General features: G+C 40.1%; 2 protein-coding genes and 1 long non-coding RNA gene across 6 annotated transcripts in view; 2 read left to right on the top strand and 1 right to left on the bottom strand.

Annotated features, from left to right (window-relative positions):
• Positions 1-5,668, top strand: part of nkain1 (sodium/potassium transporting ATPase interacting 1) — a 108,169-nt gene extending 102,501 nt beyond the window's left edge. The window contains exon 8 of the mRNA XM_088603074.1: positions 172-5,668. Within this exon, the coding sequence (XP_088459200.1) occupies positions 172-181 (10 nt within the window). The 3' untranslated portion in view covers positions 182-5,668. The remainder of the gene's footprint in view (positions 1-171) is intronic.
• Positions 1,449-14,507, bottom strand: LOC148649869 (uncharacterized). Of its 2 annotated transcripts, XR_015925953.1 has the most exons (4): positions 14,453-14,507; positions 13,602-13,727; positions 2,735-2,827; positions 1,449-1,730 (listed from the first exon to the last, which is right to left on the bottom strand). It is a non-coding gene; the product is annotated as an uncharacterized LOC148649869 (long non-coding RNA). The 2 variants fall into 2 exon arrangements; XR_015925954.1 differs by lacking the exon at positions 2,735-2,827.
• A 123-nt stretch (positions 14,508-14,630) lies between these two features.
• pum1 (pumilio RNA-binding family member 1) overlaps positions 14,631-25,389 on the top strand; it is a 42,123-nt gene continuing 31,364 nt past the window's right edge. For 2 of the 3 annotated variants that reach the window (XM_088603073.1, XM_088603069.1), the window contains exon 1: positions 18,786-18,803. In XM_088603073.1, the coding sequence (XP_088459199.1) occupies positions 18,794-18,803 (10 nt within the window). In that variant the 5' untranslated portion in view covers positions 18,786-18,793. Of the gene's footprint in view, positions 14,759-18,785; positions 18,804-25,389 lie in introns of those variants that run through there. The other variant, XM_088603072.1, reaches the window with a different exon arrangement.

The raw sequence follows: 25,389 nt of genomic DNA, 5'->3' as shown, positions 1-25,389 counted from the left end.
TGCAGTAGAAACGGGTGCAACAGCACTTTTCTAGGAACGGAGATGAAAATTGAATCTGGCACACTAAGCGAGCAGGCTAGCAGCAGTGCAGTCTAACAGTAGCAATCCAGTCTGGCTCCTAATACAGTGATTGCTTCCCCTTCTGAACTTATTTTCTTTTCCCATCCACAGGTCTGGGTAACTCGTCCAGATTAAGAACACTCACACCCTCTGGGAAATCCCTCTGAGTTGAAAACACAGGTGGATGGTGGTGGTGGGTCTTTCTTCCATCTCCAGTGCATGAGAACTGAGGTCTGGGGGAAGGCAGCGCTGCAACTTTTTTTTTAAATTGTACAATTGTGTTATTACCTCTGCCACTTTCCTGAGCGAACGATAACATGGAGGAGAGGTCAACCCGGGGAGTGTATGAGTGCCACCTGCTGGAAGCCAGGCTGAACTGCACCACATATGAATAACAGAGTTCACTCCCAGCCTTCAGACAGAACTAAGCTCTTCAAAACCACATTGAGGACCAAGCTGAGGAATAACATCTTTTTTATTTTATTTTCTAAATGTGTCAGAATGTATTTTTTGTTGTTTTTATTCTGTGTGGTATAGATACTTTTTCAATGCAGATTTAACAGGGTTATAGATGTGAGGGTGGGTGGGCTGGGTTATGTGAAGCCTTTACTAGTGCAGAGTATTTTACTGGTTTTTCATTACACATCTTCCCAGTGGTTAACAGTCCTTCTGACAGACCAGAAGTGTGGGATGAAAAAAGATAAACATTGATACATTCACAGACAAAAAAACAGACAGTGACTTAATAAAAACTTCCAGGTTACCATACCACATTTTCAGACCCTGCCATGTTCAGACAGCCTCGCAGGATTCAAACCGATGTTTTTATATTCATTGGTTTTACAGGTAAATCCTTGTAAAATCACAATTCATATTTGTGAGGATGGATTGCTCCAGAATCCAAAAAGTAACCTAAAGATTTAACCTTGGAGATCCTGGATTGAGCGAAGCATGTTTGTAATTCACCCTGGCTCTCTGTAAACACTTTCTGCACATGAAAATCAATTTCAGCTCCTTGCACAGCTCTGAAAGCTCGCGTTCTGAAAGGGGGTGGGAACAGAGCTGTGCCGATACGTGACAGAAAGTCTTCAGGTCCTGTGATGGCCAGGGGAACAGGACGCTGGTATTGATCGCAGGTTCAAGTCAAGGCGGCTCTTGAACTGTGGAGCAGTGAGAGCTGAATGAAAGGAAAATGAATAAACCTCTACCCATAGCCCCGCTTTAGCGGAAAATAGGTATATTTGTAGCTGTAGCTATAGTTTATTAACCCTTTGCAGTTCATTAACTTGAGACGTGCTGGCCTTGTTTGACTCATAGGAGCACTCAGTACTATGGCAAAATGGTTTTCAGAGTAAATCAGAGATATATTCAATAAATCAAGCATTACAGAATGCTCAGTGAGCAAGCACAGTAACAGAATGCTCCTTTATCTAACCTTAGGCTAACAATGTCAGGAGGTGCCTCTCCAGGTCTCTCTACACTGGAAGCTTAAAAACTGAGGAACCGATTAATGTAAGGAGATACCCAGGTGTTCCTTTTCCCCTTAAAAGACATAACAAACACTTAAAACAATGCAAAACCTATTTGACCATGTTGACTGCATGGCTACATTCCCTGCCTTTTCTTTCTTCTTCAGTCTGCTCATGTCAGTCCCAATGGGGCCAGGAGATCTGAAGAGTCGAAAACAAGACAAATTGATATTTTTACAGATTAGTTTCTTTGCTTTTTATTTCCAGACGGTGGTGGTGTTCTACACACGCTACTGTGAAGTCATTCATTTATGTATCTCTGTGATTCAGTTTCTCTGTTTACAAAACATCTAAACAATCCGATTCTCCAGTTATGATTGTTAAGATTTATCTTGGCCCAATTAAACATAGTAAATTATACACACTGATCCTAATGCTGGCAGATTAACATGTTCAGGTCTGGACATGAATATATTTTGTTTTTCACTCACCACTGTTATCTCTTAACCTTATTGACAGAGGTTCAATAACAAAGTCAAAGTGTCTCGGCACAGTGCTCTGCTAATTGAATGCACGCTATTGGAACTAAAAAAGGACACACTAGAACAATAACAGAGTTGTTGTCTGTGATCTCACTATTTAGATCTAGATTATCTTTTTGCTGTAACATTTCCAAAAACATGAGGTTTGTCTGTGACGCTGTGCAGTTCAATGTGGACACAATTTCTCACACTTCTTTGTGTGAATTGCTGATGGGCACATTTTTAAGAGGAAAGGGCAGATGTTTCTTTTTTTCTGTGTATTATGAATGGTACAATGGCTCCCTCTCCTGTCCAGAGTCTGTTCAATCAGTCAGTGGCTGCTCAGGACTAAACAAGATATCATTTGGTTATGTGGGACCAGGTTTGGACTGCAAAGGGTTAAAGAACAGAGTCACACAAAGCCAGTTGCGTGTGTTTTAGAATTCTAGGGAGTCTAGAACTCTTGGTGTTTAGCTATGACTTTCTATGCAGTATCCACTTTACTATGTGGAGGTTCTGAAGTGTCACATCTGGATCCAGACTGCAATTCCTAAATAGGCTGAGTGTCGCAAGTCATAAAAAAATGTTAGTTTTTATTTAAACTGAATGAAACATGAAAGTATAGGGAGACAGTTTATTTGTTCAATTTGTGGAGTCTTCATTGCCATACTGACTTGACCAGACCTTAATATGCAGGTTGTCTTCGGGCATTAGGAGAATCAGTCACTGCATCTCTTATTTTAAACTGGTCCCACAGACGCTTCACAAAACATTTCCCTGGGATGGATAATGCCAGAAGAGAATGAACAGTTGACTGAGATGCCCTCAGAATTGCTGGAAACAAAAGATTAGCTTTGAAAATCAGACTCATGCCAGTTGTAGGAGTGTTATTGGTCTGTGCTCTGGTGCTTCCTCATTGTCACTGAGGAGTTCTAAGCAGCCCTTGTATAATATAAGTATGTGACTTGAATTGGGCTTTTGGTTTTGTTGCACCTGATCTTGAAATCATTGATTTTGATTTTATGTTCAAATAAATTGATATGGAACAGGTTATTGATATCAATGAGAACTGTACACCTTAAAGACTACAACTGGTCAACTATATGAATTACAAGCATATAGTGAGGGAAACGCATTGTGTGCAAACCACTGTTTTTTCCTTAATATTTCATTAAACTGACCAGCCAATCAAATCCAGCAACAAGGACACCAACAGTAATACTGCCATTTAAAGGGAGCACAGCTGTTTGTGTTTGAAGATAAATCTGACACTATTTTGACTTGCTCTCAAACAGGATAGATCAATCTTTTCTTGTTTTTTTATTCTGTCCTGCAATGGGAATGAGTGTCATAAGTGCCAAAAGAGTGAAATGTACTGTATGTCACAGAAATAGTGAGCATTCTGAAGCTTTGTTCTTTGTGAATTATTCAGATATCTTCCAGGTTGTCTTGGATGACCATTACAGGTCATCCCTAAATGAAGTGGAGGACAGATTCCACAGGCTTCCTAAAGCTGAGTGGTTTACCTTTATTGTACTGTGTCTAACAGTGACTTTGGAATGGATGGAAGACTAAATTAGACCTTGTTTAGAACTGTCCTGGGAAAGAGAGCAAGTCCTATTGGCCTCCAGTGAGGTTGGGAGAGAGGGTCCTTAGAGAAACAGAGCCTTTCTCAAGCAAACGATGGGACATGCAGACAAGAACGCTGCTCTCACACCTGTCAAGAATCTCCTTTCTGAATGAGAGCGCACAGATGAAAGTGCAGATGATAGCACCTTGTATTATCATACTTTTTTGGTTTCTTGTATCTTAAACAATCTCCAATTTGCATTCAGCTGTTTATTGAAGGATCCCAGAATTTTGGCTTCAACAACCTGACTGGACATCCACTTTTTGGGTGAAGAAGTGACCAGATGCCCAGGGGATTTCTGATGAAGCACTTCTTTTTAACTTTGTGTCTATTAGGAGCAGGCAGAGCTGGGACATCCTCTCAATACCCCCAGCTAATCCAGTGAACTCCAGTGTGCCTGTTGGTCACAATTAGCGCACCAGAGACCATGCATGGAGGTGCTATGATATCCGAATAACACTCAGGGGTAGCCCTCCTCCTTCTGTACCATCACATGAAAAATGCACAAAAACACATTTGGGGGGACCCCAAACCCCAGCTAGCTCTTAGTTGTCCCATTGGCCACCCCCACCAAACAAAACCTGCTGTCTAGGCCATGTGCCAGTGTGACATAGCTTGTTCTCTGCCTGAGAATCTGTGTAATCCCTGTAGAGGGGGTGAGATATTTATGGGAGCAGGCGTAAAGCAAAAATATTTTTTTTAAATAAATCCGTGATCGGGACAGGTACAGCTCTGCTCTGTCGGGTTCAGATCATAGTCGCATTGTCGATCATTGGGCTCACAGCCACATAGTGCTACTGGGACAGACAAAGACAAACTCCACCGTGAGAGAATTCTACACTACAGTATCTAGGTTTCAAGGCGGGTGATCTAACCATCTGTAACAGGCTCTGTGCCACTCAGTTCTGCTCTGTTACATTGCACAGAACGTTGTTGTGCTGTCTGATTTGATAGACAGTCCGCAGAGATGACAAGTCATTTATGATTGATAGGATTGCAGTCATGATTAATTGCACTAAATCTCACAAACTCATTTAAAAAGCTTAGAAAAGTACTGTGTAAGGATAAACTGGCTCCCAATGAATTTCATGTATTGAAAATTAAAGTTCAGGTAAGACATTATCATCCTGAAAACCCTTATGCACATTACAGAATGTGTTCATACCACCAGTACCGAAGACTTCACAGCCATTTCCTATTCAGTTCAGTTCAGTTTTTTTCTCATATGCACAAGTGCAATGAGATGCTTATTTGCAAATTGTAAATTTTATTTACATTCTGTTACCACTCACCTCTCCACGGCACAGGGGACTTGAAAAATGGAAATTGGACAAAATTGGACAGTTTTTAGTTCCCAGGACAGTTCACTTAGTGTCTGGTCAGAAATATTTAAAACCTCAAGTTTGCAGCCTTTTCAAGCACAGAGTATGTGCAACAAAAATGTCCGGTGTGGTTTGTATGTAAATTTTAAGAATAAAAATCTAGAACTAGATGTGAACATGGATCTGTAGTAGTGTTAGGACAATGAAATTGGGTCTATGTGCATGTTAATATTACAGTGAGCAAGATCTGTCTTGCTTCTGTGAAAACTACTCCTGTCTGTCTTGGTTACCTGTGTGGCTGCTGTATTACTCTCTGTCTGAATTTACCCTGGTATGACTAAGACACCTGTAGCGACTTCACTCAGAGTACTTGCTCATGAGATTTCTCAGTATGTTTCTATTTACATTTTAACAGAATACTCATCTATTCTTTGTGGAAGAAAAACAAAATGCACTGTTTTTTCTTGTGAAATTTTCCCCACAGGTTCTCAGTTTAAATGTTGACTGTTTAAAAGGAGAAAACAACAAAAAAAGACCATTTAGTTCCTATTACAGAAATTACTACTCACATATTGAAGTCTTGAATGGTAGCACTCCTGAAAGTGAGCTCTCTCGTCTTTTCAGGACAAGAAGAGCATGGATTAAAAAGACGTGATGACCCTTTAAGTTGCAAATTTAGTAGTAGTATTTTATGTAGTATTTTACTATTACTTCCAAGATCATTTTTCTGTGCAAGAATGTTAATAACTGAGTATGCTTTCATATTTAGTCTGGAGAACCAATGTAGACAAGTTGGCAGAATTCATAAATGTCATACTGAATATCAGCTGAAAAGACAACATAAAATCCAAATGAGGAGCCTTCTTTGGATGAGCCTTCTTCACACCCGAAGAAGGCTCCACAGCCGAAACGTTGTTTTCTTCTCTTCAGAATGGAATAAATCTATTACTTGTTCCTTTGCAGCCTACACATGCTGACGCAGCTACCCACCTGAACTACTTAAATCCAAATGCACTATATTCAAATGTTTAATTGTAATGGTTAGAAACATTGCACACTTTTCAGATTATTATGGTTGTGATAAATATTTTGATCTAATTTAGCACGAATATATAAAGTATAGTCTTAAAGTAGACACAACCAGTCTAATTATAAAGGCTTTTAGGAAACATGCCTGTTTTATCCTAAGGAGCTCCAATCTGTGCTCATAACAAGAGTGACTAATAAAATGTTTGGTGGTCAAGAAAGCAAAGAAGAAGGAAAGCAAATAACAATCGCATCAAGGCTGTGTTCTATGATGCTGTGTGATCCTTTCAGGATTATGTGTCCATAACCTCTAAACTGATAGGTTGTGTAGAATTTCTCAAGTTTTTCTAATTACCCTACTTCATGCAAATTCTTGGAAAATGCTGATGAAATCATTTGAGGTAAAGGTTTTTAATATTATATTGATGAGTTTATATAAGCCCTTTAAACCTCAGTTAAACTTGTAATCAGATTCAGGGACCAGATGTGTAACTCAAACAGCTGGTGGAATTAGCTAGAAATAAAAACATGATCTTGATCTTTTTTTTTTTAATGGAGCATACTGCCTTACTTTCACCTCTGGCTTTAAACACATTCCCTCAAGAGAAACGATATCACCCGACACTGTTTTCCAATGTATGTTTCTCTGGTGCACATGGGTGTTGGGTCATTTTTCACTGGCCTTGAGTAATTAATTGGGTGAATAAAATTAGAATTCACTAGGAAACTTGGTTTGTTTTGAGCCACATGGGAGATTTGCCAAAACCGGGCTTTTTGTGCTTCCCCATATTCATCAAACTACAGAAACTGCACACGAGTCCTTTGTTACACCAGTGAAATATTTGTTATCCAGGGACAAAGTATATTCCCATGATCTGTTGCATTAAAAAATACAATGTGCATGCTCTGCATTTTAAGTGGATATTAATAAATGTCCATTAGGCCCTAATCAGCCCGAGTATGTTCTAATGGGGGATGCTTGAGGAAGGAGAATTGTTACTGCCACAGGACAGGGATTGGGAAGACACCAGACCTGGGAAATGAAGACCTCTTTCTGGGCAGGAGGCAGGTTCGCTCCCTCCTCCTGTGGGAATGATGGTCTCGGACAAAGCCTTAGTGGCTTCCTGCTCTAAGAGGTCCTGAAGAGGCAAGCTTGCTTTTGCTAATCAGCACGACTCTCTTGTTTCGCTGATTTGCTGATGCCAGTGCATGCCTAGTAGAAAATAACAAAACCCTCAGCTGTGGCTCACTGAAGGATGAGTGCCACAAGAGGATAATGCACCATCATACGCACACTGTATGTGCATCTATTTTATGCATTCAAATCCCAGAGGGTGCATTATGTGCAGTTATCCTCTGTTTCTGCTCATAGTTGCCATTGAGTAGCTCTAATGAAAGCGATAGAGGGATGAATGTATAAGAAGTTATTTGTCCAGGATTTTAACCCACTTCTTTCTAGGGCACCTTCAGGCTTTCATTGACATCAACAAGAGATGTGGTAACACTTCCTGTCCTGTGAGGCACTATGGGACTCACAGCCTGGCAAAGGACAAAGGCTCTACAAGTGAGTTCGACAAGTCGGTCTCTCTCAGGTCTTTGTCAAACAGTAGTGTCTGAAAGGTGCTTAGCAATACCAAATTGAGTGGCCTGGCAAAACATGTTTCTTTTCTTAGAGGAATGTCTTCTTACAGGGTGTGGAAACCAGAAAGGAAATGATGGTTCAGTATTAGGCAAGCCTGACAGGACTCATGGTATATGATGACATCACTTCCTTGGTCTCTCAAGAGCTTTCACATTGATCTAGACGGGGCTGTGGTGTAGTTGGTTTTGACACAGTACTTGCACTGTGGTGCTCAGGCGCTCAGAGATGTACCGAGATTGTGTTTTGGCCTCAGGGTCCAAATTGCAAATGCTACACAGGTTTGCCTGCACTTTGCGTGTTAAACTGTTTACATCCACTGTGGCGTAAAAGCAAAAGTCATTAAAGCCATTTGCATATGCTTTTAGTTATGGTATGAAGTTTCACATCTTCTTCTCTTAACTGACAGAGGCAAAAACCGTTCCTGAACAAATGTGTTAAATTTCATGTTGTTTAGGGTATGCTTCTCTTTAACCGGGATGACCCTTTTCAGATCGAACCAGGCTGAGTTCAGACACTGAGTGAAACAGTTGTACTCTGTAATACCAGCTCTACAGCAATGCTACCAGAGTGCTGCCTCTCATGCCTGGAAGCTTTTAGTTTTACAGTGCTCATACCCAGGCATCCTTGAGATGCTTGGGTCAATTAATTACAGAAGAGTCTGGGTGTACCGCATGGCCTCCATATGTTTATAACTGTTCTTATGTTCACAAGTTTCATACTGAACTGAAGCTGGGATCTTCAGGACTGTGTTCCATTTAAAGTGCTTTTGGAACTTTATTTTTTAATAATCCCACCTGAGGATTTAAAGACACCCGTGAAACCTGAAGGACCCAGTGAAGATAGCAGTGGTAGACCTGATCAATTGAATTCCATCACAAAAACATCCAATAATCTCCAAATTATATTTTTTAACATGGTCGTAGTTTTAATAACATAGCTCGTTATCCTTAATAATACTTGTGGATACTGCTAACAAATTGTGAACAGGCAGAGGTGCCTCAGCGCTCCAGGCTCAGAGTGAATCTACACTTGATTTCAGCTGTTGTCTCATCAGCTGCCGTGACAGTGATAGTCCTCCCAGCGTGAGGGGGAGCACTCTGGATTTGTTTTTTTTTTTTCTGATGGGAAATAAAAAGACCCTCTTTTATGGAAAATAAAAAGATGCAAGTTAAATGTTGTATTCCAAACACTTGGATTAGTCCTACCAAACCAGTTGGAATGGATCCATAAGCTAATATCCTAGGAGAAGATTTTTTGCCTTGCATGTCCATACTTGTAACATTATTCTTCTTTGTATGTGATGAATTTGGTGTGAAGAGACCTGAACTGACAGATGAGATGTTTCGGGACACCGGGACAGCTGGAGTCAGTGGATTGGCTGGGATTCTTGGGACTGGGGCTTTGCCCTCTTTTGAGAAATAAAGCAACACTTTATAGCCAGTGTCAATGATTCTTGTTCTGTTGCATGTCAACCATGTTATCATTTTCACATTTTCGGTGACGATTTCTCTGCATGGATTAGGCGAAAATGTCAACCCAGCAATAAATTGAATTGTTTCCGCTTCATTTCATGGTTAGCTACTGGTCTGTGGGGGACCTTTTTGTGTATCTTTTCCTGTTTCTGTAATTTTCCCAAAGGATTGTGGGACTGCCTTAAAACCCGCTCCATGTTGGACACTGGCACCTGAGTGATGTCTTATCCCCAAGTGTAGGGCCTTTGAAAAATTCCTGATCTCAAAAACATGGTACAGAATGTCAGATCGGCACCTCAATCAATACTGTATATAGGGCTAAAACTAATAAATAATGAAATAATAGGGCTAAAATAGATTATTATGGCAGATGGTGCTTCTGCCCCATAGCTGGTCTAGGGCCCAGGGTTCAATTCAAGTCAGGGATGCCTTCTGGTTGTGTGTTCTTCCTGAGTCCATGTGGGATTTCTCCCACCTACTGAAGACATGCTCGCTGGCTGATATCTCTAAGATGGACTTGTGCATCTTCCCTGTGATGGACTGGTGTACCATACAGGTTGTAATCTGGCACGGTGCCCTGTGCATTCTGGTTGCCTCAATTCTTACCAGGTGCTGTGCATAGCTTTCTGATAATAAATGTTTCTAAAATATTAACAAGACATGGAGGTTCTTTGGGCTGCGTTATTGCTGTAATGCACCATAAGCCCTTTGCTTGGACACCAACCAAGGAGACAGGCTGTTGCCCTCTCAGACACACCAGCGTTTGTGTCTGCAGTAGTGAGTGGGGCAGGAGGCACTGTGGAACACCTTGCCAGAGCTGGGGGTGATCGGCAGGAAAGGACAGCTATTTCCCCACAGGATGGGAGCGCTCAGGTGGATGAGGAAAAGCAAATTCCGAGAGAGGTACGCAAGAGTAGATTCGATATGAATATAGATTTATTTCACGTGGACATCAGTGTTAAATGCCGCAGCATGAAAACTATGTTCCTTATGTTTGTCCTTTGTAAGAAAGAGATGGACAAGGTTTGGCTTGGTAGGCTAGCATACCGCACAAACAATACGGAGATCTGATCTATTTTGAAATGACATTTTGAAAAAGGGTTAATGCTGCTTTCCTTTCTCTAAATGGTAATGGGGGTACTATTCCTGGTAGTTGTGAAGAAGTTGCCATAAAAAAAACTTATCCACCCACTTTATGTTAAGCTTTAAAGAGCAGGAGAGAAACGCAATGTGAAATATTAAGTAATTAACCCCTTACTGAACTCTGCATCCTCTACAGCACAGTGTCCTTGGTCCAATGTTACGTCTGTAGACTATCTCGGCAAACAAAGTGTGCAGGGCAGGGTACACCCTGGATGGGACGCCAGTCCAGCGCAGGGCAGACAGACACAAATACGCACACACACCAGGGCCAGTTTTGCCAGAATCCAGTTAACCTACCAGTGTGTCTTTTTACTGTGGAAGGAAACCAGAGCACCTAGAGGAAACCCAAACATACAATAGGATAACATAAAAGCTCCTTGCAGATTGCACATTAGAGCTCCAGTGCAGCGAGACAGCACTGCTAACCACAGTGTCACCGTACCGCCCTGAAAAGCAGTAAACGTGCCAAAACAAATATTGCTGCTTCAGGTTACACAGCCCAATGCAACTGACCAGACATCGTGATGCATCGCCTCCCCCTGTGGCATCTTCTGAAAACAGCCTCCGGGAAATTAATGGAAATGAATCTTTTTTCACTTGTATCATTTGACTCAGTGTTGCTATTTAATTAATAACAACATCCGGAAGGCTTAATCCTAGGTGGTTACAATTGAAATAAATGCACTGGTTTGTGACGGATATTTATTTTCAGATGATGCATGTAGCCAGTGCAACGCTCGGTTGTTTAAAAAAATAAACATATATCCCCTAGGTATTTTCGATCTGTCTGCCGAAGGGTAAAACAAACATTATGCTAAAAACAAGCGTTCAGTTTCACAAACACAAATCTCGATTTACTTCATAGCTGTCCCTTATCTCCTGACCTGTCGTACTGTATACAGTATCTGTATTTTCTAACGTACTGTATTTGGGACTGGGGATTTGAATAAGAGGCTCTGGGCAGTGTAATTACTGAATTTCTTTGCAAAGTTCAGTTTCAGTTTTCTGTGCGCTTTTTGTTTGAGAGAAATAAAAAACGCATCCATCTCTAAAACCAAGACATTTCCTCAAACCACAACTATCGACTGTTCTCAAACGCTCACCCGAAAACAGTGGTCAGGTTTAAAACAAATCTATATCTATCCGCTCTGTGTATGTTGTCTTGGATTGAGAACTCGAGGACATTTCAGAAATAAGAACTTAATGGGCGCAAACTATCGATTAAGTTTCTAAAATTTAATGTGTTATGTCTTATTCTGCTCGATCTATCGACTTTCATTCTATCTAGTGTATGAAGACAGTTCTAATAATGCTGCGCGTCCACGCTTCGTATTTTCAAAACACAGCATCCGTACAAAACAGGCTGTCAGTGAATAAATGGTAGGACAAGTCACTCGACATTTTTTACGCGTTATTAAAGCAGAGTCCTGTATATTTAAGTAAGCAGCTGCGTCAGCATGCGTAGGCTGCATTCTAACAACCTGAACCTCCTATCACTGGACATGAAAGGAACTTCAGCACAAAGCAAACTCTACTACGCTGAGATTATAGAAAGTGCCCAGCACTTTTATTCTCTGTCTGGGTTAAGATTTAGTACATCAGGATGATGAATACATTGAATTAAGACAAATAGGATGCTCGGATATGCTCAAAGGATCCATCTATCCAATATCAGATACACAGGGAGAGAGACGAGACACTACAACTGGGATGGAATGCCAGTCAATAACACAAAAGCACACAGTGACAATCTGGAGACACCAATTCACCTAGCCAGCATGTACTTGGAAAAGTGGGAGGTCGCTGTAACAACAAATAAAAACTCATACAAATTGAACGCGCAAACTCCACACAGACAGTGTATCAGGCTGCTGGTAGTGAACCTAGGATGCAAAAAGCTGTGCACAGAAGCACTAACCAATAGTCCAACCATAGCAAAATAAGCATTGATAACATATCAAGGGACGCAGTGTTGGCAGATATCGGGTGAACATGATCTCCACAAATATGATCTCAATTCAAAATCAAAACCAGCCTCTACACAAACAGCCCCATCCAAAACTGTCCTACTTATTTCACAAAAAAGTATTTCTGTTTAAACTTATGTAAAACATTCTAACAAAAATTGTTTAAGCATTTTCAGATTTAAAAAAAGCAGAGCATGAACACTACATTGTACTTATTCACATAACTATCAAACACTGGGTTGTCCACAAAGTACACTTTGAACATGATAATTTTACTTTGCCAATTTTCTTCTTAGTGCTCTGCATGATCATGGCTCTACACAGAGAGTGTTTCACTGAAGAGGAAAATCACATTAAAGCAAGCCTGTGTGGTTTTCTTTCTGTCCCTCTCTCAATGGCTCTTTCTTTTCTTCTGCATGTTTGTGAAATTCAATAAATGCATGTTTTTGATGGTGAATATCTAGAGGTGCAAATCATTTCAAAGGGTCTGGCTTGAGAGAGCAAATTGGAAAATCTGAAAAGGGAAGACTTGTGTCATCTATACCAGACAGGGATAAATGTTTATATCTAAGGCTGAATATATTACAGTACATGTTGTGTGTAAGTCTAGGTTTCCTCAACAACAACTGACTCACATGATGTACAGTACGGTCTCCACATTCCCAAAGAAATGGTTAGAAACTCTATCTACAAATACGCTGATAACTCCCACTACATCTACAAACTCCATCTACAGATATGCTGATGACACTACCATCATTGGCTGAAGCGACAGAAAAGATGAGACGACCTACATGAATGAGGTCAGGAACCTGGTGCAGTGGTGCTCAGTGTCAGCAAAAGCAAAGAGCTGGTAGCTATAGAGATGGTTAGCAGCCTCGGCTTCCTGAGTACCTTCATAACTAATGATTTAATGTGCTCCCTGCATGTAACTGGAGCTACAAGGAAGGCACAACAGCTTCCTCAGACAGTTGAAAAAACAAATGGTCTGTCCTCACCACATTTTACAGGTGTGCTGTTGAGAGTGTGCTCACGTGGGAGATTACAGTGTTTTCTGGCAGCAGCTCGTTTTTTTGACTGAAAGGCGTTAGGTCAGCCCAGTCCATCGGTGGAGTACAGCTTCCCTCTGTTGTGGACATTTTTGCTGGCTGGGAGTATTGCTAAAGATAACAATCATCCTGGTTTCTCACTTTTATCTCCCCTACCCTCTGGTGAGCATTGTAGGAGCATAAAGGCATGAACCTCCAGATTCAGAGACAGTTTTTTCCCAGCTTGCTGTCAGATTACTGAACTCAACCCCTAATACTGCCTAAACTCATCCACATTACTACACCCTCATTTCTACTCACCCTGATGGGTTTTTTTCTCTTCTCACACTGCTTGTTTGACTTGCTTTTTTAAAGTTGTATGTTACGTCACTTGTTGTTGTTGCGGTTGCTGTTCTGTGTTTATGTGTTGGTGATTCCTTAATGCCTCTGCATCGGAGCATACATGCAAATACAGTAAGCATTTCATTGCACTTGCGCACATGACACATAAACTGAACTGAACAGAAAATGGATGGATGGTTGTGTAGCACAAACTAAATTTGTTACCTAAACACATTCATTCTTTCAGCAGGAAATCCTTTAACAGAAATGGTGTTGTGTCTAATTATGTGTGGAATTGAACTGTACTGTATCAGTTCACCAGATTATATTGGTTTGGGTTTGTGTTGGCCAGGCATGGTGATGGAAGTTTGTTCCTAATTACACGTGTGCTGTCTGCTGCCAAGGGACACGATTCATTTGATTGAAGGTTTCAAACATTTTGGTCAGTGAGCATTTGTCATTGTGTCACTATACCTCAGTGCATTTAATTTCTGCACATTAGATGGGATTCTATCACACATTCAGTGTTTCCATAATAATTTTCAACATTACATGAACCTGTATACAAAGCATACTACAGATGAGTGAAAATATTACATATTCCAGTAAGGAGTATGTAAAGAGGCAGATTAAAAGGGTTCCCTCCTTTATGTAAAATGGTAATTATTATTGGGTTAATGCAATTACCCATATTCCTGAATGAATATTTATTATAAATAATTCAGATTAAAGAAATAGTAAATGAAGGGATGAATCTTATCAGAAACAGCAATATTAATATTTGAAATCTTAGTTTCATTACTACAGATATTACAGTGGTACAGACTTACGTATTGCAATGCAAAAAGGAGCGTGGACGGCCTCTCCTGAGAGCAAATGTTCAATTTCTGTTGACGTGTTTCAGTATAATTGTACGCTAAATATGTGTGTGCATCTACACACGTAACAAAGGATTTAGAGCGGTCCTCCGATCCCCCTCCTTCTCGCGCTGGCTGAACTCTCCTCACAGACGGCTTCTCCTGTCCCATGATGCCGCGCGGGCTCCAGCCCCCACTGAGCCGCCATGTTGTTGGAGTGAAAGCTTGGACTCGGAGAGTTTTGGGGCTGAAATCCATTTCCATCCACCCGCTCCGCCTGTAAGTAGACCAACTGACTTGGGTTGCGGGTAGACTTTAACCTGTACTTTGTAAAACCTTTGGGTTATTGGCACGGTTTGGGGAGCCGGAGTCTTATTTTGGTGGATTTGAACCTGTGTCGTCCCCCCTCCCCTTCTCTTCCTCCCCTCGTATCTGTGTTTCTGCCCGGAGTGTTTGGGCCTCTATTGTTGTCGCTATTGCAAGATCAACCTAGCCTTTTGCGCAATATAATAGTCAAAAACGCATTGTAGCACTTATAAAAGCCGCGGAAGCGCCCGCTCCCGTTTCATGGGCGCTTGGTTTTATTTGTAAGTCTGATTTCTGTGCTAATTTGGTACTGGTTCCTGTCTGCAGAAGAGATAAGGCCATGTATTGTTGCCGGGGACGGGCTGAGACTAGAAAGGTACATAAAAAAAACAGTATACCCAATGCTCAAAGACTAATGGCAGGAAAAACCGGGCCTCTGAAGGTTTTCGTGCTGTTAAAGGGTACTTTTGCACACAGGAGACAGCCTTTTAGTGTTTTGTTTTCTTAACCCGAACTGGGTTTGTTTATGCTCCTGGCAAAAGGGCTGCGTTTAATACAGGGACAGTTCGACTGAAACAAAAGCTTAAAAAGTGATGGATGCTTTATTGTGGCGCTGGGCTGGGAAGCGGCCACTATATCGTGGGGAGCTCTCGGCTGCCGGGGAGAGAGGCTGGCTTTTGCGGCTGCAGGCGCCTGTTGTGATTTCCGGGTGTTCAGTCCTGCCGCTGGTTCCCATCATACAGGACCGGCAGGGAATGGGCTCTGTGTGCAGCCCAGGCGAGGAAGTGGCGGCGGCTCTGACAGATGGAGATACAAAGGCTGGCATCGCATCAGTAGCTGGGATCCCATGCGTGGTCGTGGGGCTTTCGCAGAATATTTTCTCACTGTTGTATTTTTACACGTGCATTTTGGAGCACGCTTGATTGTGAAGATCGCTGTCAAAATATGCTTTCGATCAGGGTACGGTAACGGGGTTTTTTTTTTTGCCTGCCTGCCCCCCTCCCTCCTTCTTCCTACAAAAAAAAGTCAGCGCCGATGCGTTTGCATCTTCGGAGATGGAAACTCATTTTCCACCTGAACTTCCTGTGAGGTTCACAACTGAGCTGAGCCAACACGTTCCCTGCAGAACGGTTGACCATCGCCCTAGCCCTGTGGCTTCTGGTGTTATCTTGGCCCTGTAGGTCTTAGCTGAGCAGCTTTTCTTTAATAGCGTTTGATGTGACCTGTCAGTATGATTTTGTCTGTTTGGAAGTCACTGTCTCATAAAATAGGGCAAGTCAAAAATAAGTAAAGCACTTTAGCCCTGCACTTTTATCATCTTTATAAAGACCAATGCAGTTCATTGCTTAAAATCCTAAATGTTTGGTCAGAGTATTTCTTGGGTCTGTACTTGTCTGTGTCCAGTTTACTCCAAGAAAAAAAAAACTTGTTTTCGATTTTGTTTTGGGTCTCTCAAAATCTTCCACTTTGTAATGCGTCTCTGGCTTAGCTAAAGTGTGAAATACTGTGGTTCGTTGTATCACATGCCAGTGCTACCTGTTAGACAAAATTGGAAAATGTTCAGATTCTCGCCTTTTCAGTTTGAAATAAACTGATTTCTCAAGCCACTCTTAAGTAAGTTTAAATTAATTTGCTGCTGTTCGTTCATCTGTTTTTACATCCCAGAAAGAGATCTGTAGTAAGTTGAAGGCACACTGTCACAACACGATTTACAAAAACCTGTACTGCTGCCTTCTGCAAAGTATGTCAATTCATGTTTTCTTGCATACACCTTTGAATTTCCTTACCTTCACATGATCAGTGGGTTGTTTCCTTACTGCATTTTCGTTTAAGGAGCGTTCGGACATTGACAGAGATTTTATCTTGCATCCAGTTCCTGTATTGTGTAGTTCTATTTGAGTACTCTTGTACATTTTGTACTTTGCAGCAATTTACATATACCTGGTAGGACCTTATATGTTGAGACCTTACATTTCCGTTTAGCTCTGTTTTGCTGCTCTTGCATTATGGTGTACTGTACTGCTTGTTTTGTTCATTGCCTTACAGGAGTGATGTTTTTGATCATATGCACTTTGAGCCTGTGAACTTGTTCCCAGAAGTGTTAAGTGTGATTTACTTTAAATCAGATTGCTTGATATAGGCTAGATGTTAGTGTTTTTTTGTCCAGTGTTATTTTTTTAAATGACACTGTACTATCTGGTTTTTAACTTGGACTTGAATTCTCTTTTTGCTTTCCTGCTTTACCACTGTTCTTAGCAGGAATGCCACTGAGTCACACCTAGATATAAAGGGACTAGAGGACTAGTGCCACCGATTGTTCTCCCCGAGAGAATGCAAATATTTCGTAAGGTGCGGAAAGAGTACATTTGTTGCCCATGGTGGCATTCGGTTTCAGAGCTTCCAGGAATTTAGCGGCCGGACATTGACAGTAGTTTTAAACGATCTGAAATTCTTGAGATTATCTGTGGTGGCAGTGATAGTGGTAACAGATGCATTCCCTGTGAAACGATTTCACTTGCTGAACATTTAAAAATATCTGTAGGGCATGGCGTGTGTGGGCAGCTGCTTAACCTTGAGTTTTCTCTTGGTTTTTTTTACCTGTTTTAGAATTAGCCCTGCCCATTGCACTCTAATTCTAATTCGAATCATTGGACTTTTCGTGATGTCATTCCCCTTCTGTCTGCTGTCATGGCCATCACTCATACTTACAAGCCATTGTTTTTAAAGTGTGAGTGTTAGAGTTGGGAATATTGTAGCAGTTGTTTAAATAGTTAATGAGTACGTCTCTCATTTTGGAGTCCTCCATTGTATGAATATATGCAATTTGCAACAAAACTATAGAATTTTCCTGCTCTGTTTTTTTGGTCATTTTTCATGATACACATTTTAAAACCATAAAAGTTATGCCTTACTGGAGCAAGAAGAATTTGGCCGCATTTTGAAATTAGCCCATTTATGTACGTTAAGTTAAATGTTCACCTGCATGTGATTTGAACATTAATTTTTCTTGGCCTTAAAAAATGTTGACTACCTTGTTTTTATATTACAATGAACAATATGGGTTTAGTGTATAAACTACACACATAAATCAGTTTATCATTAAAATAATATTTTTAAAGATCAAATATTTCAATTTTTGTGTTGAGATAATAGCAGTTTTGAGCTTACCAGCTAAAAACAAGCTCAGACAAATCAGTCAGTTACGAACGATTCAAAACTGAGAACAGAGTCATTAAAGTCTTGATGTTTCTTCCTATTTTACAGGCTGTTACTTTAAAGTTTTGAAGTAGAGTGCAGAAGTGCTGGTAGCCAGCTCAGATCTTTCTCTGCTGCATGCTTTCTAGCTATAGTGAAATCATTTTGGGGGTTTGCTGTGGCTGTTATAAGCTTTGTAACCCTACATTTGCCCTGGGGTTGTAACATTTTTTTGTCTGTTTTGCGGAATGTAACTTCCTGGTGGGCACATCTTGGAGCACTTCACAGCAAGAAAAGGTAGAGCAGGGATGTAGGATCACAAAAGACGGGAAAAATAGGGAAACATTTCATGGCTGAATTCCAAGGTGTTTCTTGCACCTATTCGTTGTATGACAGCAGATTGTGTTAGCAGTCTTTAAGAATTCCATGTGTGGCCTTTATTAGTGCTATATCTGATCTTTGTTGTATGTAGTATAGTTCTGCACTTCAAATACATCACGTAGAATGTGGTTAGTTTTGTTTCAAACATGTTTTTAGAAATCAAAATGCACAGTCTTAAACACTGTTTAAGCTTGAAAGCTTAAAATTCTTTTTTGTAAAAAAGATTTCTCATTAGTTCTATTAGTTGAAAAACAAATAACACCCTCATCAACATATCTTTCTTTTGGCATGAGTTCCATGGAGACATTTATTTCAGAGCTGAAGACCTGAAAAGAAATATGTTGTTGTGTTTTTATCTTGCATGCAAGCAGCAGCAGAGTAGAATCTGTTGTAGCTGGCCTGCTTAATGTTATCATTCAAAATCCATGCTCGATGGGAGAAGGTAAGTTACTTTTCATTTTAAAATTGTTTATCCCTTTGGGAACTGGAAGCTAAACTTAAGATGTGAAGTTAAATCAATTTATCTGTAAACGGAGCTTTGAGCTGTTGTAAATGGGTTTGAATTCAAGGCTGATCTTCAAGTGGAATGAGTTAGAATAAATTTGTTCTTGGCGTCTTGTGGGCCTAACATTGAGGGCTTGTAGGAGGGATGCAAAAGAGTGAGCTTTGGTTAAAAGATGGACTGTTCTCAAACAGATTTGGCAAATATGTTCCATGACACACTTGCTGTGGTTTAATTTTTGAAGTGCTATGATAGTGACCAGTTCCAAGTCTCTCAAACTACTATTATGAATAACAAGAATAACACAAGCACCAAACGATATTTTTCTGTTTATTCCATGTGGTAAATGTTTTAATTGGTTTAGCTCTTAAGTTTTTTCTTTATAAAAAAATAAAAAGTATGTGACCTCTGATTTGCCTGTTACACTTAGTCTTACTTGCAGCCTTTCTTATTGATTTACATGGGGGTATTATTTTTGAATTGTTCATTAGGTTTGGTCTGCATGAAAGGGGGGATCAATTTCAAACTGTTTGCACCAGGTGTGTCCAATTGTGGACATGCAGGCCTGTAGTATCATCATGTTTTCATTCCAGCCTAGCTCTTCACATAAATCATCCCATTATTGACATCTGATCAATATACCAATATATCCCGGCTCAGCGGTTGCCTGAATTGGGATCTCCATGGCTTCATTGTTCTCAGTTGTAATCGGGATTCTCTCATATCAGTTTGGACTTCACCTGTATAAAAAATATATGCAGTTAAACTGGAGATGGTAACTCTCATGTGCACAAGTTAAACTACAGAAGGAGTGAAAAACTGTTGACAGCATAGAAATCTATAGTGTTTAACTAGGTGCGAGTCTACTGGGCTTTATCCCAGTTGTACACAGTTGATTGTAGTAAAAATACACAGCAGAATATTCTTTGTACCATTGTTTCAGAGTTTGTTTAGTTTTTAAATTATAGGAAAGTTGTGTTAAAAATCCTACCATTAGTCATTTTGTTTCTACTGCCTGTAATCAGATGATGGAAAACCCCTCTGTACTTGGCAACATTTCATTGGGTGGACAGATCAAAAGTAGTAGGTCAAGAGTAAAATGATCATCTTTCTCTGGAGGAGCTGGTAACTTTATCGTGGGTTTGCCAGTGAGCCAGTGCATTATTTCATCGGCTGAAAGCCTGGGTATTGTCTGGTAAAGCTAACTTGTTTTACAAGTTCCTAAATGAATCATTGAGACAAATGCACATTGAGGAGTTTTGACAATGTTTTTTCAGCTTAGTTCCACCAATTAATTCTGTTTTCCAATAACTAAATATTAAGTGCTGGACATTTTTATACAATTAGTGGAAGCTGTCAAAATGTTGGATACTGCACTTAACACACGGTTCACTGAAGGATATAAATGAAGGAGAAATACTGCATATCTCTTTTTAGATGGATAATACACTTATTGTGGGCCTTTGGTACAAAACATTGATGCTTTCTGCTGTGTAAGAATTGAAAAAATCTGCGGCCATGTGTTATTTCAATTGCTGGCTCCGGGGCCCTCTAACATGAGGCTATACAGCAACATGTCGCTTGCCTACTGCAAAACACAGAGCTTTTATCAATCTAGCTTTTAACAGCAAACTAGGTAAGCTAGTGGGAAGCAAAATGAGTAGGACAAGTTTTATTGGGGTAAAATAATAAGCCATTTCTTGATATAATCAACAAACTATTGATGAAGGTTTGCTCAGATTTTGATTACTGAAAACTCCTTTAAAAAAATTCTCAAACGAGTCAGATCAAAACCCCTGTCTTAAAACAAGCAGTGTTATTAGTACTGTGCATGAGTAAATGCAGTCCATCTCGGAGCTGTACCTTGTGTGTATTGTGCTTTGAAGTAAACTGCCCTTTCCTTTCACGTGGACTCTCCTTTTTGTGTAGCAGTGGACTGGAGGCCTCAGTGTCCAACAGATGGATTTCTCAATGTAGACAGGCTTGCGTGTAAGATTTCTGTAAGTCCGGTGTCACTTGAGCCACAGCAACACTGGACCTCAGTTGCAGGTAAAAAATCATTGGTAGATGGTTGTTTTTTTTCCAGAGGGTGAGAAAGTAGCCCATAATCAGTTATAATTATACTGTAAAACACATAATGATATTCCATAGAGAATCTCCCATTCATGTCCCTCATTTAACAGATTGATAGAGGAATAGTAATTCGACAATGGTTTCATGTTTCGAAGAACCCTTGTAAATGATAGAAACTTTTCTTATCATAGGGTGGCAGTAAATTTTAGGAGTGGCTTTGCTAGTAAAGGTGCTTGCTTGAAAGCAGGTGTTATTTTGTGACCGTGGGTTCAAGTCTGGTTCATGACACTAGCCTACTCTGACTGGGATTCCACACCCGGGTAGGGTGAGATTAGAGAGCTAGGGCTCTCTCGAAGGTACAGTGACCTCTCTGGTGCTTGTGTTGCCGGTGAGGAAAGTTTGTTTCCTCCGGCACAGGGCTGAGGTGCCTGTGGTATGTTAAAAGATGAGTGGCTTGGAGGTGGGTGGGTCCAAGTAGTCTGCCTACATTTCCTCCTCCTCCCCCTGAGTGCTGCTACTGACACTTGAGATACAAAAAAAACACACAATTGGCTATTCCAGATAGGGTGTGTATTACAAAAATAATGGGAGATTCCAAATCTTTAAAATAAATCTCTGTAGCAGGCAGGAGCTCTTTCCGACACATTGACTGACTGCTTAATTTATCTTTGTAGTGTTTGTAGTACTCTGCTGATCTGCTGTAGATTGCCCAGTGGACCTCAGGGAACAGGATTTTTTTCCAGACACAGTTTCAGTGCCCTGGTCTTACAATTCAGCTGCAGTCAGAGATGGAAGTGTTTACAGTACAAAGCAAAGTTGCTTTGGTTTCTTTTACAGTACGTAAATGAGTGTAATGTGTGAACGTTGAACTGGGTAGTATATGGTGTTTCCCTCCTTTATTCTTCTCTTATTTCAAGTGTATTCCAAGAGTCACAGCCTCCTCCAGATTCACCTATTCCATTGATAATTACTATGGGGCTTGGGTTTTTCTCATCTAGATCTTCAGCCATCTTCAGATTGCTGTTACCCTGAAAGATAAAGCTGCATCCAGTGAGCCCACAGCTTCTAGATGGATGATATTTCGATCAGCTAGATGTAAATAACCAGCAATATATCCCACTAGAGCAGTGACAGTGCTAGATTACTATCAATTTACCATTAAAAACCACTTGGATTTAAGATCATGTATATGCTATCCACTTGAAGTGGGCTTCGGTGATCAGAATTGCGTTTCCAAACTCAACAGTAGTTTATTCTTGTGACATGGATTTTTTTTGTGGGAGCTTTAGTTGTTGATGCAGGTGAATTAAGAATCAAATAGAACTGTTAGAGATAAGGTCTGTCTCATGGACAAATAGGCAATGTTTTGTAAAGGCGTTCTGTGTTATTTTTGCACGCTTATAGATATGTCAGTAGTTGTTTTCAGATTTTTCCTTCACCACTTTTTACTGATAAGGGAAGTAGCTCTATTGTTTGGACATTTTGTAGACATAAAAAAAAACTAGTGTTCAAGGTCTTGTAATTAACTTTATGCTGACATTGTCTCAGGTCCCTTATTACTGTTTTGGAATTCATCACAGATTTCAATATTCAAAGCAGAAGCATCAGCCTTTTTTTTTGCTAAGTTTAACTTCAGTGCTGGCCGCCCTCTTATACAAAATACAACCCTTAAGAATTTGAAACTGTGAGCCCTGTACTCTGATCCAGATGCCAAAAATTATAAGAATCTGTTAGCGAGATCAGTGGTGTTTTCAGCATTGCTTTCTAAGAGATATCCTGCCAGTTAAGACTGTGTGTTTATAGAGTTAAACCATGTTATTGTATGAATAAATAGCATAGCTCTGACATAGCAGAGGCTGGTTTTGAGACATGAGGAGGTTGCTGTGTTTTGGTCACATACTTGCCAGCATTCTTCTGTTATATGTTGTCTATAGTTTAGGTGTATGAGGTATTGTGTTTTTGAGATGAATTTTTAAAGTGCATAACGTCACTGTGGTTGAATTGTCTGCCGTTGTCTTTGAAATGACAGAAAACTACAGCTTTTCAACCATGTTGAGGTGGAGTATATGTTCGAGGGCTAGGAACAGTTTTCTGTTTGAAAGTAATGGGCCTGGTAGACCTACAGTCATACTGTGTACAGCACCATTAGAGCAGGATACCAAGAGCTGCAAAAACAGTTTTTATACAATAGATGTGGCCACTGATGTGACTGATGGTTGAATGAATGGGGCTGGGATATTTTCTTGTAAGTTTAATTCAAAGGAACATTACTTGGTACAGATTATCTAATGGACAAGACTTGTGGTTAAACGATTTACAGTGTTGGGCTTGTGAATTCTTTCCGGCACTCTTGTTCTAATCTCTGTACTTAGAGACAGAAGCCAGAAATTCCTGAGATTAATGTTAGTCTCTGTCAAATGTTTATTTGAACATGCACAGGTTAAGACGTGTAATGCCAGCTGAATAAATTGGTTCGTTAATGGGTGTTAAGATTGTTGCATTCTCTAACTCCTGTTTGCAATATTCATGTAATTACATTTTGAAAGAATTTGCTGAGAAAAAATGATCGCAGATGTGATAGATCCCAATCATACCTTCTGTCTGTAGAAGGTTTTCATCTACACAGTTTACTTAATATAGTTTTAACACAAATGTCTTCTACAGCTTCTGAGGTGTATGTAGGTTTTCTTATGAAGAGATGGTACAGTGTAATAACTAGCTCAGTGCTGGTTTTGAGTTGTATTGTCTTTAAAGCAGATTGGTATATGATTATGTTCCCGTTGTAGCAATTACTGTCATTTCTTAAAAACGTTATTTTAAAGATGTGTTAATGGGTTTTTATGGTATTACTGCTGTATATGAAATGGAGGGGGGGAGATCTATAAAGAGTTGTCTTATAGTTACTTTGGAGGACATAATGACAGTCCTGTAGCAGTTTTAAAACAAGATGCGAATCTTACTTTAAGGTTACAACTTGTTCTATATGATCATTAACATGCAGTTGAGTTTTAAAGAAGTAGTATGTGATTATTTAATAAAGATAAAAATGATCTGAACTAATTTAAAATGGATTAGAAATGTCAATATTTAATTTGTTTAAATTTATTTGTAAAGGCTAATCATTTTACGGCAGGTACACTGTTGTGCTGCTCTTGAAACCAATTGTTCAGACCTAATCTAACAGACATTTTTGTTCACACGGGTAGTGGACAAGAAATGGAGAAAAAATATTAAGTGATAGGGTGTTGGGCCACCACATGGAGCCAAGTCCGTTATTCGCTGTGGCATAAAATACCAGCTTCTGAAATTCTGCAAATGAGATGTGACACCATTCTTCTATGAGAAAGTTAGTCAACTTACACCTGGTTGGTAGAGGTGGAAATCAGTCTCAGGCTTCATTCCAGAATATGTGATTGGGTTCAAATCTGATCAGTGAGAAGGCCATGATATGCATAATATTGGTCTCTTGCTCACTAAACCATTAGAAGACCGTGCATGCTCTGTGGCATCCTGGATGACACCCCTTCCTTGCAGGAAAGATGGATTGAACTCAGTACCCTTAAATAGCTATTGGCATTTAACTTGCTTTCTAAGGAAATAAGATCACTCAAATCATTCCATGAAAATGCACCTCACCACATTACAAAACCACCAGAACCCAACACTGTTAGAACCAAGGATTCAGTGCTGTAAAGTTCTTTAGGTTGGTGTAAGACGTGGTCACCTGCATGTTGAGAACACAGTGGAGGATGATCCATTTGATTATATCTCATTTCTACACTACTCTGTAGAGTATTGCCTGTGCTCTTTGAACCAGTTGTGATGAGAGGTTTTCGCACTGCAACCGAACTATTTTATGCTCTGTGGGGTTCTCGGCGAACTCTTGTCTTCTGGCTGTTACCTAGGTTAAAATTTGCAGTTGATTGCTCTGCATTTGCTTTGGACGTCAAATGAATGCACAGATCTCTTGATCCTGGAGCATACGTGCTTCTGCCCACTGTTGTCCTTTTTTCATTGATGTCTTTAGTTCGATGCTGACATCACCTTAAGCACCGTTTCTCATGATTCGGTAAATTGTGGTCGCTGAAGCTCCTGCCAAACACACCCCAACACTCAACCCACATTCATTGTTGCTGGTCTTCTCTTGAAGCCATATTAGCCAGAAATATAGACAACCAGGACTGTCCATCATTTTTAAACATGACCCTAAACATGTACCAAATATCTGATTGATTGGAAGCACTTATTTAGTGTATTTGAAAGCCTTCGTTATTTCCCATTTCCCATATATTGTCAAATACAAAGGAGCATCTGTGTGTTCACAGGTAACACAAAAACCTTTGCTTTTTAAACAGATCAGACATGCACCATCAGGACCAGCCAATTGTAGAATTATAATACTTCCTGAAAGTTCTGTTAAACAATTGATTTAGACAGATTCCAAAATTCTGTT

Source organism: Lepisosteus platostomus, chromosome 13, assembly GCF_059453375.1.
Source record: "Lepisosteus platostomus isolate fLepPlt1 chromosome 13, fLepPlt1.hap1, whole genome shotgun sequence".
Taxonomy (NCBI): Eukaryota; Metazoa; Chordata; class Actinopteri; order Semionotiformes; family Lepisosteidae; genus Lepisosteus; species Lepisosteus platostomus.
The sequence above is the reverse complement of the archived record's forward strand: the minus strand, read 5'-3'. Positions and strand labels throughout refer to the sequence as shown.